The 18,481-nt window shown below is 36.3% G+C and overlaps 1 protein-coding gene across 1 annotated transcript; it reads right to left on the bottom strand.

Annotated features, from left to right (window-relative positions):
* Positions 1 to 11,884: 11,884 nt before the first annotated feature.
* LOC129743069 (uncharacterized) lies at positions 11,885 to 12,910 on the bottom strand. The gene has a single exon (XM_055735011.1). The coding sequence runs from the start codon at positions 12,908 to 12,910 to the stop codon at positions 11,885 to 11,887; it is 1,026 nt and encodes a 341-aa protein (XP_055590986.1).
* Between the last annotated feature and the right edge of the window lie 5,571 nt (positions 12,911 to 18,481).

The following is an 18,481-nucleotide window of genomic DNA, read 5'->3' as shown; positions in this document are numbered from 1 at the left end:
AATAAACCTTTTTCAAAATATTTGTTGGGTGATGCCTAGGGTCGAAAAGTTATCTATATTTTTCTTCTGAATCTTGATTATTGTTAACCTTCCAAAGCCGTTCGCTAAAAATCCGATTCGGGGAAATTTGAACTGTAGTTTGATTTCGTTCTCCTGGCTGCAAATGTTAACCGATTTTGATGATTTTATATTCATTGTCTAGGTAATTTATTCTAATTACTCAACATTTCAAAATAAAGTTGATAAGTATTACCAGATTATCAGAAACTGGTCCAGAAAGTAAAAAGTCCGAAAAATCAATTTTATTCTTAAAATACTCATAACTTTTGACAGCTTTTCTGTATTTAACTGTTTTATTAATGTTTGAAATCGTCAAGAATCCATCTATCCGACATTGTATAGATATGTTGGGGTCCAATGAAAGTGTTGACCGCTATGACTAATCTTCCGGTAGAAAAAAATCTTACTTTAAAAAAACGACATCCAATTTTGGCTTTGCTTAGCTGTATTTTATTTCACAATGAACCGATTTTCAAAACTCGAATTTTAATTTTTTGGCGGTGATTTGATCATTATTTTCATAGAACATACTTGGTCTGTCAAAATTACCAGTTCATAAGTATATTGGAATGATGATAAAGATGTTTGAAAAGTGCGCTTCGGGTCATATAGACCCGAACGGCTTTGGAGGGTTAAGCACGAAATCTGTCCATCTGCCTACCTATAAATAAAATGAAATGAATGTTTGTCTGTCTGTTCCCTATAGACTTGGAAACTACTGGACCGATTATCGAGAAACTAGGTAGATGAGGGTTTTTGGACCCGGTAATAGTTTCTATAGTTGTTACAAACCCCTTCGACTAAGAAGAGGAGGGGGGGGGGAGCTCCCATACAAAATTAACATGGAATGTGACACAACCCATATAAATAATTTGTGACTTTCATGAAATCTGCTCCAAAACGAATTTTAACATAATGAGATGATATATTAAGTTGGTGGACAAGTTTTTAAATATTCAGAAAATTTATTGTATTGAAAATCTCTGCCTTTGTTGAAAAGGGGGAGGGAGGTAGGGTCCCATATAATCTATCTATATATTTTAAAATGAATGTTTGTCCGTCTGTTTGAAGTTTCTGTTAGGTAAGGTTGGTGGCTAGTCGAATTTTCTCAATTCTTCGATTTCACAAAGTTAATTTGCACCTAAACGATAAAAATATGAGGAAACTTCGACACTTTTTATTGATTAAACCTTTTTATTAAAACATGAGAGAAGTAACTTGCTCGGTTGGGTTGCGAAGAGACTACATTGAGGAAAGTTAAAAAAGCTCTCAAGAAAATAACTTTACAGGCAAAAAATGACATTGACAAATGCTTAGTACTAAAACGAAGGATCATACATAAGCGTTACAAATAATTTGCGTGCACTTTTCTTATAACTAAACTGAAAGAATTAATCAAGCAAGCAGAACCAAATTTGGCATGTGAGGGTATATGGATAAGAAAAATATTTTTAATGATGGTTTGAGACCCCTACTTTCTAACAGGGCTTGAGATAGAAAGCGTGGAGGGGAGCTCCCATAACTTTTTTTGCACAATTAGAAAACTTATCTAGCAAATAGAATCAAATTTAACCTGGGTGAATATTTGGGTACGAAAAATGTTTCTCTGATTATTTGAGACTCTTCTCTTTTCGATTGGGGGAACACAAAGTGGGGAGGGGGTCTCCCATAGAATTTAATGCACTATTCGATAGCTAATCGTGCAAACGAACCCAAATTGACAGTGGAAGGTATTTAGCTGCGATGTTTGAAACCTATCTCTCCTTCCATTGAAGAAAAGAGAAGTGGGAAGGGGTTCTCCTATACAATTTTTTTTCATAACTCATCGAAATTTAACAGCAGAAGGAAACTGGATGAAAAAAAATCTTTTATGATTGTTTAAGGCTTCTTTCTCCTTTCATTGAAGCGATAGGAAGGGAAGCTTCCATACATTTTTTCCATAACTCGAGTGCTGATCGAGATACAAGAAATATATCTATCATGATTTGGTTTTCCTCACGAGATAGGGAGAAGGAGAGGGGTGTAATACGTTTGTTTTGCATAATTTCAACAGCTCATCAAAGAAATTGAAAAAAAAATATTGATGGGAAAAGTATGAGTTTGAGGAATGGAATATCTTGCCGATTTTTTCAGATTTTTTAATTTACTCGTGTTTGATATATTTACGATGCAAAAAGACACGATAAAAATAATTTAGCACAATCGCCTCGGAAATTCTTCATTGTCGAATTAAAAACTCATGAACTGTTGTTTTTTCCTGAAAATTTTTTTTTTGCCTATAATAATCAATGAAGCAGGCTTCTTCGATTCTCTTGATTTTTGCTCACATTTTCTCATCTGCTTGTCAAACGCCTGAGAGGGATATGCTTTCTCACTCTTAGAGCGATCAAGCAGCCCACATTTTGTTGGAGAGCATTTCAATCACGCAGTGAGCCAATTTCATTCTCGCAGGGAGAAATGTTCATCAGCTTTTCAGTTACTGGCTGACAAATCAACGACCAAACTAAGTTGTGATGCTCCGGTTGTCATTGATCTCAGCACTAGCTGAACCGGTGTGCTTAGCTACACCATCTAAATACTGTTAAAATTTCTCAAAATTATAAAGATTCAAAATAAACTGAAATAAAAGCTGGATAGGACCCTTTGAAAAAGCATCCCCGAATTCTTGAACGTCCCCAACAATAAAGCAGGTTGGCAAATGCTGGGGTCAATGTTCCAAAATTCCACGTAGAAAGAGGACGGTCCAATCACACATTAAAGCTGTCCACGTTATTTGATGAAAATTTCATATGCGATTAGCATTTCTTTTTCACCTAAGAGCGATGAGAATAGCGAAACTATGCCCTTTCTTACACTGAGCAATTCATTTCACTGATCACGCGCAGCGATGCCACACCTACCGATTTTCCGGTATTCATACCGATTTTGAGGAAATTTTTAACCATGAATCGGTATACCGAATACCGATTTTAGGTGAAACATACCGATTTTTGAAAAATTTGGTCAAACGGACAATTTATTACCAAAAGGCCATCAAAACTATTCGAATACCGATTTTTGGTGAAACATACCGATTTTTAAAAAAATTGGTCAAATAGAAAAATTATTTCCAAAATGCAATCAAAACTATCGTTTTTCATTGTTATTGTCAATTTTGGGAGGAATCTGAGGCTAGTTATAAGCTGGCAAGTCTCAGCTTAGCGGATAGCAACTTTTTTTTCTATGCCAACTGTCTTGGAACTTAGATAAGTGAGCGCTCGTGACAGTATTCAGTATAAAGAATTAAATAGCATAAAAATACTTAATGATAATAATGTTTAAAGTGAATAACACAATTGTAATACTACGTGAATGTCAAATCGCTATTAAGACTTTGCCTTAAGCTTGACTAACGATTGATGCGAAGATTAATAACAGATGCTTAAGTTTCTTATGAAAAAATAAATACAAAAAAAGTTGAATTCTTTAAAAAATTACACAAATAATTTCTTTGTACAGATTTTCAAGCAAACAGAAAGGAACTTAATTTTGATTACTAAACAGTGAAAGAAACCAGCATATTGAAACACTTTTGAAGCATATTGATCCTTTAATTGCAAAAAATCATTTAAAATTGTGAATTTGTGAAAATTTAGAATTGTGAATCATTTACAGTTTGAATTGTGAAAAAGAAAAAAAAAATAAACAGGAATTTTAACACGCAGGATCATTCGTCCTCTGTAGATTTGAATCAACAAAACCACTTAAATGTCTAATTTTTGTTATAAATTATAACTTATTGATTGACTTATTTTGTTGCCTGGTATTTTATTAAACCGATTTTTTCTGGCTTGAAAATACCGATTTTATTGTGGCATCGCTGATCACACGTAACTGAGGTGTTTTCAGAGTCACACATTCCTCTGCATATTAGAAGAGGGATCATTCGTAGAGACAAAATTTCTCTCGGCTCTCTCAGCAGCAGATGATGAAATGCTCATTAAAAATGAACTCACAATAATTCGGAGCGAAAAAGTTCGGAGGGGGACCCTTGATCTCAAATATGGTTAAAAAGACTATGATTATTGCGTATTTCTGAATGCAGATCCCTTAACTATGCAGTAAATCCGTTTAAGGCAGGAAAAAAGTGTTTCCTGACTAGTAGACACCAAGTAAATAACTAATAGTGAACAGTTCCATAGATCGCAATCTGTGCAATCGGTTTTTACGATATTTGACAGATGTGTTCTGATGGACAAAGAAATTTATGTTGAAACCGAATTTAAGAGGTCGGATTCTTCGAGATGCCTACTCATGAAAAGGTTCCAACCAGATTCCAATTGGTTTTTCCAGATGAATTTGTGTAAAATATTATGATTTTACTAAGGTTTTGTTCCTGTGGTAAAAATAATAGATCAATACATGACTGATAAAAGCGTGCAAAGATAAAAAAAAAAAGATTTTATGATAAAGTAAGTGTATTTCTTGAAATCAACGGTAAATATTTTTTTTCAAATATCATATTAACACCTTCATTTTCTCCATATAAAGTTTTTCGATCACATATGAATAGTTTTTAAAATACACAGGAATAGTGCCATCTTTTGCGCCTTTAAAAAGTTACAAATCAAACAAAAGACACTGTTTTCTGTCTAATTTTAACGGCTTCTTTAAAAGGAAGCAATTGAAATTTAACACAAGTTTCTGAAGTCTTTTTGTTCGAGCTTGTACATCTATTCATCTGTGCTTACATTTTAAGTGAATATCATTTGCAGTGCATGTATCGTTGTAACTTTTGCAGCATTTAAAATTTTACTCAAACAAACATGAAAAGAAAACAAGAAAGATTTAGGATTCAGATTGAGGATTCAAGTATCCTCACTCTCCCCTAAAGTTTAGCATTGTCAGACTAACTTGGGGTCCGAATTAGGTTTTAGGGATTTTTTGTTCTATTATAATCGAATTTGGAGCCGGTCAAGGCCCGCAACCAGATGCTTCTCCCCTTCGCAAGGGAATTACTTCATTCTTGGCCGTTTTTGTTTTGTGTTCGTTTTTCTAACGACGGTTTTTTTTGTCTTGCCCTATTCTTATTCTGAATAAAACTTGAGTCAATCCCCCCGTCCTCCCTCATCATCTGGAAGCATATCGTAAGTATCGAAAATTTGGCGAGACTTGCAATGGCCCTGCAATAAACGAAAATGTGCGCGATCGATAGAAGAGCCCTTGGGGGAGAAAAGGGGCTTCTTCGGCACGGGTCCTGCCGGCTGGACACGGTTTTGCGCCGCCGTCGTTGTCGTGGTCCTGTGGCGTGTGCCCTCATGCGCACGCAGCAACGAACGAGAGATAGCTCGCGTTTTTGAACTCGGACGACCGACCGGCTGATCGACTGAAGACGACGACGACTGTTGATCAGCCAGCCAGGGCGCAAGCCTTTTCCCGTGTCTTTTGCTGGTCGTTGGTCCTCGATTCTTCTGGCCCGGTGGACAGGTGCAAGACAAATTGTAATTGGACAACTGTTGGCTCTCGAGTCGAGATGGCCGGGTTCAGTCCTCTGTGGCCGCCGTCTGGATATTTTGCCGGACTGATATTTGGGGAATACAATCGTCTGGCGCGAGGGGTTCCGAAATTTATTTTCGGCCGCTGTGCGTTTAGGCGAGGTATTGCGAGTGTTTTACTGTCAAGTTTTTTTATTATAATTTTTTTCTTTGGTAGACAACTGGATGGGTGTTTTGGAGAAATTAGACATTGAAAATTATATTAACCAGGCAGCACATCTTCACTGATGTCTGGACGATTGCTTTGGAAAACTTTTTTTTATTGCTATAGATATTTATCTGAATCAATCATTTTCCACTTAAACTCACTGTTTAAGGGTAGAATAGTTGGTTGAATAAAGTACATGCGTGATCTAACTGAAAATTCATCTAAACTATTTGTTTTCTTGTTAAGTCGGAATTGGTATCAAATTTATCTTTCGTCATACCGCATTTCATTTTACCGCAAACCTTTTTTTGTTCAAAATTTAGGTAATTTTTTAAATATCCGAACAATAACAAATAAAAGTAGGGGAGATAACATAACGAGCACCCGGGGCATAATAAGCACTACCCTTTTCTACAAAAGTACGTATTTTCTTAAATAAATTTTCATGAGGATTTGTTTTGTACTTCCTATAGTATTAATTTTTCACAAATAAAGGAATATCCTTATAATCTTTACAGAGATATCTAAAAAAAGCTAGGTTCTCAAGTGACGAACATATTATAATTTTTAAGCACCACGAAATAAGCTCTTATGATCTTTAAATAATCTTGATCTATAATGCTTGCACTTCAACATGATGTACACATTGTTTCTCAATTTTCATCATCTTAAAATTTTTGATTTTTCACTTTAATCAATTTTAGAACACATTTTTATTTAAATTTGTTGGCCCGGGCCGAACAGAGCACTTTTAACCGGGGCACGATGAGCGTTTTCTGCCGTATAATCTTGCAGCGAATTCAACTCGATGTAACCAACTGAATTTTAGAGCTACAGCTTGACTAGTTTACACCTGTCGGAGAGGTAATCAAAAGTCTAGAGTTCAATTTTTGTTCGAGGTGATTTTTTTCCATTTACAATCCATGATAGTTTTTTTTTTATTGTTACACTATACGGCTAGTAGCATCATCCGCCAAACAAAGCACCAGAAACATAATTTATGAGCGTGTGTGAATTGTTTGTATTCTATTAAACATATATATTTTGTTATTGCTTTGTTTGAGGAATCTACGACTCACCTGACATCATCGAGTATAATTCGCTGATAGATTCCTCGGCAGAAAACGCTAATCGTGCTCCGATTAATGGTGCTTATACTGCCCCAGGGGGGAGGGAGGATGGTGGTTCTCATTATGCTCCTACAGTGACTGGTTGTCAGCGTTTGGCAACAATTTTTAAGATGCATTCTTAAACGTTTTTATCTAGTTTTTCAAGCTTCAGTTAAATTCCGCATCCGAAACTTGTGATAAAACTGGCTACTACCGAAGGTCCTGGAGCGTCATCTGGAAAACGGAAAGATATGGTGTTTCTAATGAGTACGTCAGCCATTTTGGTCACAAAGATTAAGCGCGATCAAAAACATATCGATTGAAGCTTCTGATCATACACGAGGAAACAATCTTTCAGTTACCTATCAGTTCATGATATAAAAGATCGGGGCGGATAAAGAAAAGAAAGAAGAAGAAGAAGAAAAAGAGCGGAAGGTATTCTAACTTAAGCATTCCAGAATTATTTCCCCACGTAACCAGGCCGGACAATTCCAGGCAACTTTCTTTGTAAAACCTGGCTCAACCCGGGAAATTGATTTAAAATTTTCCATTTCAAATTCTAAAAATTCTGAGCAAATCCTCAGAAAAAAACAATTCAAAATTTTAAGGAGAAATTGAAGAAAAATGATTTGAAATTAAAATATTTTGTAGAAGTTCATTCCGTTTTTAGGGCATTCGAAAAAAATTAGGTTTATTTTGATGAAACAAACTTTAACAAAACCGTTCAAAAACTTGATTTGAGATTTTTGTAGAATTTTCCAAATAACATGACTAAAACCGGGAAAAATTCAGGCAGTCATTTAATTGAATACAAACCCGGGTACATCCGGGCAATGTAATTTTTATTCTAGCTGGACCAGAACCTTTAGTTGGATCGACGGTGGTTAACTGGACAAGGGCAAATTTGGAGGTTTTCTTGGAGTCTCGAGATTTACACTGATGGACAAAGTACACTGAGCTCCTGGGGCCATTTAGTTCATCATTGCATTTCCGAAGCTTCGTTTCCCGATCATATAATGATACCCATAACTAGATTTAAACTTTTTTCTTAAATCATTTTATATTAAATTGATTTAAGTTAATATTTTTCATGAAGAGCTATGTATCTCAGTTAATTTAAATTTTAGTTTCAATGTTCCGATAATTTCATTCTGATTGAAGAAGAGTGTTTTAAACTTTTGCAAATTTTATCCAAATGGGAAAATTGAAGAAAATGACAGAAGATCCTTTATTTAAAAAAAGAGCTGCGAATCTTTTTTTCAAAAAGATTAAAAACATTTTCAACATCATAAATTTATGACTTTAATACATTTGCTAAAAATTTTTTTTTAAATAAATATTCATTTAAATTCTATTAGGCTGGAACAAATTTCAAATCCTTCTTTTGTAACTCGGAGTTGGAACATCGCGAGGGGGGGGACAATAAAAAATAATGCGAAAAACAAATAAATTGGAATAAATTGTACGAAAGCTTGTATGCAACCAAATTGCATACTATATCATTTCACAAAACCTGTACATCAAGAAAAATTTTATCAAATAATTTAATAAAATCAAGTATACAAAAGGTGTTAAAACTTCTATTTTCCAAAATTTTTATTTTGGTCTTGAATTCTTTCGGATATTTGAATATTTTGTCAAAATTAACCGAAAATACTTCAAACTTTATTTATTCCCCCCTTCGGGTTTTTTGGAAATTTCGAAGGGGGGGGGGGTGACATTTTTCAGTACAAAAAATTCAATTTTTCCATACAAACATAAAAGTTCAAATTTACTCATGTAAACGTTACTTAAAAATTTTGCAAAAAATCATGGATGAGCTTTGGACCAAGGCGAAGCTTTTAAGACCCCAGGGTTTGAGAAATTCCAAAATGACCCCAAATCGACTCAGTCTAATATACAGCTTGTCTGTGTCTAATAGTTGCACAGGCAAAATTTACATCGTGCCTAATGTTGCCCGATTTTTTCCAATTGTTGAACATTTTAAAAACCTTCTTAAGGCTTCTTAAGGCCATTATACATTCAAAGAGGCTGATATTTGTTACGGAAACTAATTATGAGAACTTCTAGTTCAAATGAAATCCAATTTGGAGGCCGCCCCTTTTGAGGGGGGGGGGGGGGGTCTTCCATATAAACCATTCAATGCACAATGGAAAAATTCGAACCCAAAATCGAAAAAAACAAAAACCGGCGGTTTGAAATTCTGGAATATCAATTTCCTCAGAAACTCAAATCTGCTGCTGAATTTAACCGGCGCCAGCTGAGTGAAGTGTTATTTGACCTTATTTGCCCAGTATTGAGCTTTTTCTTTATATGTCCTACCAACATTAAATTTTGTTTCATTGAAATCCCATAGAAGGAACTGAAAGGTATTTAAAACTTTTTTTGAAGTATTCATTTACAGATAAAAGGATAAAAGGACGCGATCTGTTTTGCCCCCCCCCCCCCCCCCCCCCCTCTACCCTTATGAAGAAAATGAGATTTTATAAATAATCGATATTTGCATAACGAATATCAATTTAAAGCTTAAAAATGGACTCAATCTCACCCAAAATTTGAGATCATTTGTCTGATTTATTAAATATATATCTTTTCAGAAAGTCAATTTATTTTGAATATTTTTTTCATGAAAGTGGGATTATTTGTAATAAATGTAACTTCTGAAGCAAGTCAGAAATCTTCAAGAAAAATTTATTTCAAATTGCAATTCTTTTAAACAATTTACGGCTGAAAAACTATTTAATCAAATTAAGTTTCAAAAAGTTATGACTGTTTATTTTTCTGATTTCATGAAATACATTTCTTTTAGATTCTCGAAAGTTGAGAAACAGGATTTTTTGAACAAAATTTAGATACTTTGCATTAAGGGGGATAAGAAACTTCAAAATAAATCTGATAAAAAAGTAGTCCTTCAAAGCCAAAGCAGTTTAAGTGACTTTGACACTTTTCGGACATTGCAAGTTGTCCAACTTTTCAATACATAGATATAGTCATCAACAAAATTAATAATTTAAAAATTTAAATTTTAATATTTGAAGATAGACATTTTTTTTTATGGAAATATGAAGTGTCTTTGAATAAATGTTGAATTATTGAAATCAACATTGAGTGCACGAAATATGAAAATTCTGTGTAGAAAATAGTCAATTTGAGCACAAAAATTACTAAAATTAATAGTTCAATAGTTAAAGAAGAAATTTTTGCAAATAAAATCATTCAGAAAATTTAAATAAGCTTGAATGGAAGTTTGTCTTTGATTAGATATTGATTTTACCTATTCTTTTGTTTAATTTTTTTGCCAACATGAGGAGATGCAAAGTATTTCACGAAAAAAGTTATAACCATTTCCAAATAAAAAAAAATCCAAATCCATTGAAAAGTATTGTAAAACTGCAGGTTTTGATTGCTGGAGCTTTCAATAATTTCATGACATGGTTTTGCGAAGGTTTTATAAATCAACAAACTCATTGGCTATGAAAAGCAGTTATTTGCGATTTTTAATCTCCATCCTACGCTACAACTATCTAAATCGAAAGAAATTATTTTGTTTAGTTTATTGATTTGTCTTTGGTGAATGGACCTTACAGACTTTGTATCTTAAGATTAAGGAACACTACTTATAGCTATTTTAAAACTACGTTTACACATGTTAAAATCAAACAGATGGTATACAGAATTGAAACGTTCACAACATTTATCCAACGGGTGATTTCGGCCATATGCAGTACGGTGATAGGGGATCCAGAGAAACTGGCGTTGTCGAAGTGTTCGGGTCGAGACGTACATGTTGACACGTTGGAGAATATATGATGAATCAATTCGGCAGGTTAGGGTATCGAAAATTAAAGTTTGCTGCAACTCGGCTCGACGCTTTTCGAGTGTCGCTAAATTCATCAGGCGGCATCTTTGTTCGCACGGTGGTAGTCGATGTGGATCATTCCAAGGAAGCTGTCGTAAAGCGTATCTAACGAAACTTCGCTGAACTCGTTCGAGGCGGTAGGATTGGGTGTTCTGAGAAGGAGCCCAAACCTGCACAGCGTACTCCATGATGCTACGCACTGAAGAGCAGTAGATGGCTTTAAGGGCATAGATATCGTCGAAATCAGAAGTGTTTCGGCGCAAAAATCCAAGAGCTGCGAAACCTTTTGCAGCAGTAAGCGCAATGTGCTCAGAAAATGTGAGTCGGCTATCCACTTTAACACCTAAATCAACAATAGAATTCACGTTCTCCAAGCTCACTCCAGAAAGTTGATAGTTGTAATGAACAATATTACGTGAACGTGAGAAATTAACCACTTTACATTTTTTTGCGTTCGCCGCCATTCCATTTGAGTGGCACCAGTCCTCTAGTTTGGCGATGTCAGTTTGTAGGGCGAGGCAATCAAATTCGCTAATCACTTTCCTATAGAGTTTCAGATCGTCGGCATACATAAGCGTGTCAGATTGAAGCGTTGCACACAAGTCATTTACAAAAATAATAAATAATAAAGGTCCAAGGTGACTACCTTGCGGTACTCCGGACGGCGTGTCAAATTTCCTCGAGCGTGAATTTTTTATTTTTGTGTACGCCTGACGGTTAGCAAGGTACGACGCAGTCCATTCAAGCGACCAGGATGGAAAGCCAAGTCTATCCATCTTTGCAATCAGTATTTTGTGCGGGACCCGGTCAAAAGCCTTCGCAAAGTCGATGTAAACCGAATCTACTTGACATCCTTTTTCCAAATTGTTGTTCAGCGAGCTCACGTAGCACATTAAGTTGGTGACAGTTGACCTTTTTTTAACGAAACCATGTTGCGAGTCAGCGATGAAAGGTTTGATGGCAGCATACATACGTTCATGCATCAAAACTTCGAAGATTTTGGAAATTGCACAGAGTATCGAAATCGGTCTGTAGTTTTCTACACAATGTGCGTTTCCTGATTTGTAAATCGGAGTGATAGCCGCAATACGCCAGGCGTTAGGAAATGTCCTTTCTCTGAGTGAGCGATTAAACAGGTGACAAATCGGTGCAGCTAGAGATGCAGCGCAATTTTTTAGTACTGATGGAGGTATATCGTCTGGTCCAGTACCTTTAGATGGGTCGATAATCTTTCGAAAACTTCCTGTTCAGTGAGGGATGGCATAGGTAAGTTGACGTCGTGAGATTGTATAGAGGCTAGATAGTTGCTATCTGTTTCATAGTCGGCGGAACTAAAAACGCTTTGAAAAAAGTCAGCAAACATATTCGTGGATTCCGTCAAGTTACTTGCAGCTACGCCATTAAAACTGATGTCCACAGGAATAGTTGCATGTCTTCTCTTGCTTTTAAAGTGTTTCCAAAACGACGAAGGATCGCGTTTCAGGTTCTGTTGAAGGCGGCTGATGTGTTGACGATAAAGATTGTCGTTCAGTTCTTTAAAATCTCGTTCCAAAGACCTCAAACGGCGTCTTTGATCTTCGGTACGATTCTTAGTATAACACTTGCGGGCCTTACGAAGATGGTTCCGTAATCGTCTGAGATCAGAGTTCCACCATGCGTGTTTAAATGACTGGGGTCTCGGAGAGCTCTTCAAAGGAACGTATTGTTTCAAAACGGAGTGAAGTTTACTGTAGAATGCATCGACTGCAACATTAACGTTGTCGTTAGCACCAATGAATTCCCAGTTTGTGGAGTCAAACGCAGCAGCAATCAGGTCGAAGTTACATTTACTGTAGTCTAAGACGAAGTCAAATCTTCCTGTGCAATCGGTCGGCGAAGAATTGGAGTGAACTTCCACACATAATACGTACAGCTTGTGATGACGGTCGGTAGGAATAATCGAGACCGGAGATTCGAACATGATCACATTACCAGGATCATTGCAGAAAGCAAGGTCCAACAGGCGCATATTGTTGTTTGGTATGGAGCATATTTGATGCAAGCCAGCGGAAAAAAGCATTTCAGTTAGAGAAATTTCGGCTTCAGTTGAGGCGTTTGTCGGCAGGTAGCTATTTAAGTCATGATCAAAGATCCATTGCAGTTGTGGGAGATTGTAATCGCCAACAACGATGACAGAGTCCAGGGCGGTGGCCAGATTCATTATTCGTTGTACTGCGGCGAAATGTGTTTCGTAGTTGCGAAGGCAGCTGTTAGGCCGAAGATATATGCAACATAGGTACAAATATCCCGGATCGGTTCTGATTCTGACAATAGTTTGCTCAAGGTGTTCACAACCTTCTAAAGTTATTGGGATTGCATTCAACTCCTTTTTAACAGCAATCAGGACACCTCCACCTCTTTGAGCCGTGCTCGTCTCAGCACTACGATCGCAGCGATATATACTATAGTTCGAAGAAAGTTCGCAGTTTTGAAATTTGTCGTTCAGCCAAGTTTCTGAGATTAAAATGCAATCATGGTCACTAGCAGACAGCGCGTTGTAGAAAGCGGTTGTTTTGGTGCGCATACCACCTGCATTCTGGTGTAAAGGGACTAGTTTGTGTCAATTTTTATATTTTTTCGTAATAAAACTTTTTGTTTGCATTTTAATTCATACGACGTAATGAAAGCTCACGCGAGAAATTAAGTTTTTAATTTTTAGTACATCTCTGTTGATTTTTGAATGAAAATTTTCAATTCCCGTGCAAATCAAAAGCAGATTGAGCGGACTAATTGTTGCACGATCCGACATTTTCTCTGGTTATGTATGGATCGTATTTTTTCCAAAATCATGGCGTTAAAATTGTCCAACAAACGTTCCGTAAAGAAACCCGATACGAAAAATGCTTTGTTCTGACGCAAAACCTTATTTGCCGTAGAAGGAATCTTAAGTTTTTGTTTAAAAATTAGTACAAAAATCGTGCGAAAAAAACATGAAAAATTAAAACTGTAGGTAGATGCATATTTTACAGCAGAAAATATCATAAAACGCCTGGATTGCATCAGTAAACATTCCAATTAACATGATTCAGTATTATTTTCGGGAAAAAGTTGAAAAACAGCTGAAATATTGACAATATAAGTCATGCTGTGCAACAATGGGTAAGGGGACAACGATTGGCAAATCACCCTAGTGTATTTCAAGTTATGAATGTGTATAAAAACACTAAAATACAGGTGGCTTAATATACCCCACATTATGTGGCCCATGATTCCCCACAAGCTGTGATTCGCAAATTGGTTTCGTTTGAGTGACTTATTGATAATTCCTGAAAAATTCCTTTTCCATGAGAAAGAACAAAACTAAACTAATATAATAAGCATATGATCATATTTTTGTTATGAAATTTAGATATTCCACCGATACAATGCCCACCGATGCAATGGAGTGCTTGTTTAATTCTGTAAGTAAATTTTAGCTAGTTAAATAAAAGAAGCATATGATATAAGACAATAACAAATGGAATGGAAAAATATGCTTACGTAAAGCGACGACGATGACAGTTGGATTGAGTTTTTTTTATCTCAACACACAGTTGAGATATATAGAGTGGTCCACGTTTCCCCACCCTCTCCTACATAATTGGTGTACACAAAAATGATCACTGTTAGGATTCTTATTTCTTAAACTAAATTACACCAGGTGACGTGTCCGTACCCAATTCTTCATACCTTTCTCCAATTAAGTTATCATTAGGTTTGAACAACGATTGTAACTATCCAGAACTGCATCCTGAACTGGAAACCGAATCGTTAAAGTTGTTGTAACATCAAACAGATAAATTGCACCATGTTGTGGCATATTGCGTGCATCGAAACATTTGCAAACAAAATTGTTGGTAGGCCATTTCAACAAAATTGCTCCCCACCAACCAACCACCATCATCATCATCAATCCAATCTGTCAAAATGTCACCGGACCGGGTCCAATCAAACTGTGTGACAAGTGCCGAAAACATGTTCCTACAATCATGTTTGACGCGGCTGAACCCCAAACGGCATGCAACTGCATTTATCCCTTTCCAGAGTCCGTCTGCTTAACCCTACGAGAAAATTTGTAGTTGTGTTTGGGAAATTCTCTAATGTACCTACTCCTTAAAAAGAGGACGATGCACACAATCGCTCGCGCCATATTGGCCACGTGCCAATTTTTTTTTTGTTTCGTTGCAGTAGGACGTCACCTTCCCGATGCATCCGAGTGCAGTTGCAAGCAGCCAGACAGGTATTTACTGTCCAAAATGCACCGAGCGCGTGCGCAGAATGCACACATCGAGTGGCGGCACAGAGAAAAGAGAAAGAGAGGTGAAAAAGTGCATTTGCACATTTTTATCCCCTCTCTTCGTCGTCCACAGTTCACACACAGCATCCGCCGCGATTAAATCTCTCCATTCCCGGATGATGTAAGAAGATGTGAGTAGTATGTAAGTGACCGCTCGCTGGGACGAGGAGGGGAAAATGCATTAATGCTGCACACAATGGCAATTTAATGCATTTATTACGCTTCTTTCGGCTATGTACTCGGTTGAACTTTTGCCCAGAAAAAACACTGTAGCAAGTTCAACCACTTACTTGGGGTGATCTGAGATGCTCTAAATATGCACCAAGGAGCATCTTCTGAGCGATCCCTCCAGGCACTTGATTGGCAAAACATGCTCCTAGCCCCGTTCGCTCCCTTTTTACACAATGATGGATAGAATAACGAAGCCCACCTTGAAAAAAAAAACGCTAAAATATTAGATGCAGCGCGACATTTCGTTACAGTCGCCAAGGCAAGGCAAGGTATCCTATCTGTCTTCTGCTACCGATTCATCTTTCCAACTTTCTGCTTGCTTCGTCGTGTGTGAGCTCTCTTTTGCTGCGGAAGGACATGAACCTACCATCATCATCCATACGGGCCAATTTGCATAAATTAATTCGCGAAGAATAGCAAACGGACGCACTGCATATGGCTTGACCATAGGAATGCATTCGGGCTTCGAGGGGCTGCTGCTTTTGATCAATCTTTCTACTGCTGCCTTCGTGTTTTTTTTACTTCGTTCGTTTTCGGTTCTGTTACCTATTATAGTTTCTTCACAGTTACACGATTGTGAACGTACGGTGATAATTGGAACAGATTGGACGGTGTAAAATTGGGGAAAATTTAGGCTCTAGTTGTTTGCTATCCTTTGAGGAGATTTAGATGCGCTACTTTAAGATAATGGTATTTGCAGTCGTATTTACTGTTGACTTTGGAAGGTGGATTTCGATTGTTGATCGCTGATGGTTTGTTGGACAATATTCTTCAGCTTAGCTTAGCTTACCTTGGTTGACTACTCATATCCACCTTAAATCATTGAACTCTAAATGCTGCGTAGAAATGTTTGTACACCAACAACCAGATAACATATGTTATCAAGCCTTGCTCAACGTACGCATTTCCAATTCCATCATCGCTGGCCATAAATTTTATGCAAGGCCAAAAGAATGGCGCTTGGGAATAGCAGCTCATTCACAATGCACAACGCAAAAATGAAATAAATTGTATAAAAGCTTGCATGCCACAAAATTGCATGCTATCAATATTCCAAAAATCGAAAAGCTGGGTCATCTTGTATCCAAAATTTTAAAAATCGAGTACATACACAGTGAAAAAATTTCAATTTTCCACAATTTGTCTTTCGCTCTTTTGACTGTATTTATTTTTTTATTTGTTTATCGGATTTTGAACAAAATACATAAGACTTTTTTTCCCTTAGAGCTCGTCAGTAAAATCGAAGGGGGAGGAGGGGGCGCGGAGATGCTCGAGACAATAGAAGAATTTTATATTAATCTCCCCAGTGGATAGGAAAAGAGTTTTCAAAGCATCATAAAAACATTTCTCCTGCCTTAATTTCTTTCTACACCAAATTTGGTTACATGTGCCTGACAAGTTCATTAGCTTAGCAAAAAATTGTATAGGAGCCCCCTCGTTATAATGTCTCAAAATATTTCTAACTTCTAACCATCGCTTAACTATAAAGGATAGATGTGTGTCAAATTTGATCAAAAAAGCTTAAAAACTGTTCGAGTTCTGTCACTTTTTATATGGATTTTATATGAGACCCACCCTCTTTTCAGCTAGAAGAAGAGATTTTCATTACACTGAACCCAAATCCACTCTTAAAATACACATGATTTTTCACTTAAATACAAGGATCCAGTGATTTTCTTCCATTCAAGTGCGACATATACATTTCACTTGGGAGTCACTTAAATTTCAAGTGAATTCATCCACATTCACTTCAGTCGTCACTTGAATTTGAAGTGAGAAAAAATATTCACTTCCCCATCACTTGAATTTCAAGTGAATGTCAGGTTGTAGTTGTGTTTATTTTCAGAGTTCAAAATGGCAAATTCCAAAGAGCAGCGTTTAAAGCTTATGCTGGATTTGGATTTTCCCAATTCTTTAATAGGCAATTTTGGCTGTAGTTTGTGTTAAACGTGATATAAGAAAAAGTTATTTAAAGGTGTTATCATGTTTCAGCTTGTGGGTTGAACGGGACAGATTTTCTGGTTTGCAGCAGGGAAGATTTAGAAGTCGCACTATCCGCAGTAACCGATCTGCCTTGGGATTGCGATGGAAATTTCCAATAAATTAATGGCGAAAGCGTAATGTAAGTATTTGAAATCGTAGTGTTGTTATATAAATGTTCTTTTATTTAAAAACGCGAGAGATAATTAACTGGAAACTTACTTAGAAACTCAGATAAATTTTACTCGAACGTCATAGTGTAATTCACTTGACCGGTCACTTAAGTGAATTCACTTGACCCATCACTTAAAATTCAAATGAAATTACGTATGGCGAGAATTTACTACAGATGTCACTTATTTTTAAAGTGAAAATTATTTTGGGTGTACAATTAATCAAATGAATATATCAAAACATTGCCACAAAAACAATCATCTTGTCATGTATAAATTTGGTTTTGTAGAAAATTTGAAGGAAATTCCTTGCAATTGTAGCAATTGTCTCATCATTTAATAAAATTTCGTATGAGAATCCCCCCCTCTCCTTTAAGTCGGAGGGGTTTGTAACTATTATAGAATCCATATCCGGCATAAGAAAACTCTCAGACACCTAATTTAACGATGATTATTTCATTAGTTTCCGAGTCTTTAGGGACAGACAGACTGACAGATAAAAATTCATTTTTATGTAGGGCTAAGTGGGGTAATTCCGAACAAACGCCGTAAGCGCCGTTAGGTTCATAGTAGGGTCTAACCAAACTGATCAAATGTTATAATGTGTCATTCTATTGATAAGTTACAGTAATAATAAATTTTGTAGTTACAGTTGTTAACAAAATTCATGTCACTGAGAAACGAAAATCGTTTTGAGACGTGTCTTATCAATTGACACCCTCCTCAATGCGAATGGAGATAAAATGTTGTTTTTAACAGTTTTAAGTTTATTTATTGGCTTGATGTGGTGTGATAAGATTTTCTGTTGTTGTAATTATGAACACGTTTTTTTTTTCTGAGAATTGGTTGATGATTAAAATTAACTTTTTACCGTCCAAATCACGATAACCATTCTTATCTTGACAATAAGCCTAAAACATTAATTTTTAATTTTTTTTTAGAATTGTGGGTCTGTGATAATATGAAAAGATGCTCCCTTCTAGGTAAAACTGAAAATTGCCCATAATTTTTCAACAACAAATTTTGAAAATCAACAATTCTCACTACAATGCACAGTGCAGGAAGTTTCCAT

Source organism: Uranotaenia lowii, chromosome 2, assembly GCF_029784155.1.
Source record: "Uranotaenia lowii strain MFRU-FL chromosome 2, ASM2978415v1, whole genome shotgun sequence".
NCBI classification, from domain to species: domain Eukaryota; kingdom Metazoa; phylum Arthropoda; class Insecta; order Diptera; family Culicidae; genus Uranotaenia; species Uranotaenia lowii.
Note: the sequence above shows the minus strand (reverse complement) of the source record. Positions and strands in the feature narration are given on the sequence as shown.

Coding starts and splice junctions, on each gene's coding strand:
- LOC129743069 (XM_055735011.1), bottom strand. CDS start 12,910: ATGAATCTGGCCACCGCCCTGGACTCTGTCATCGTTGTTGGCGATTAC.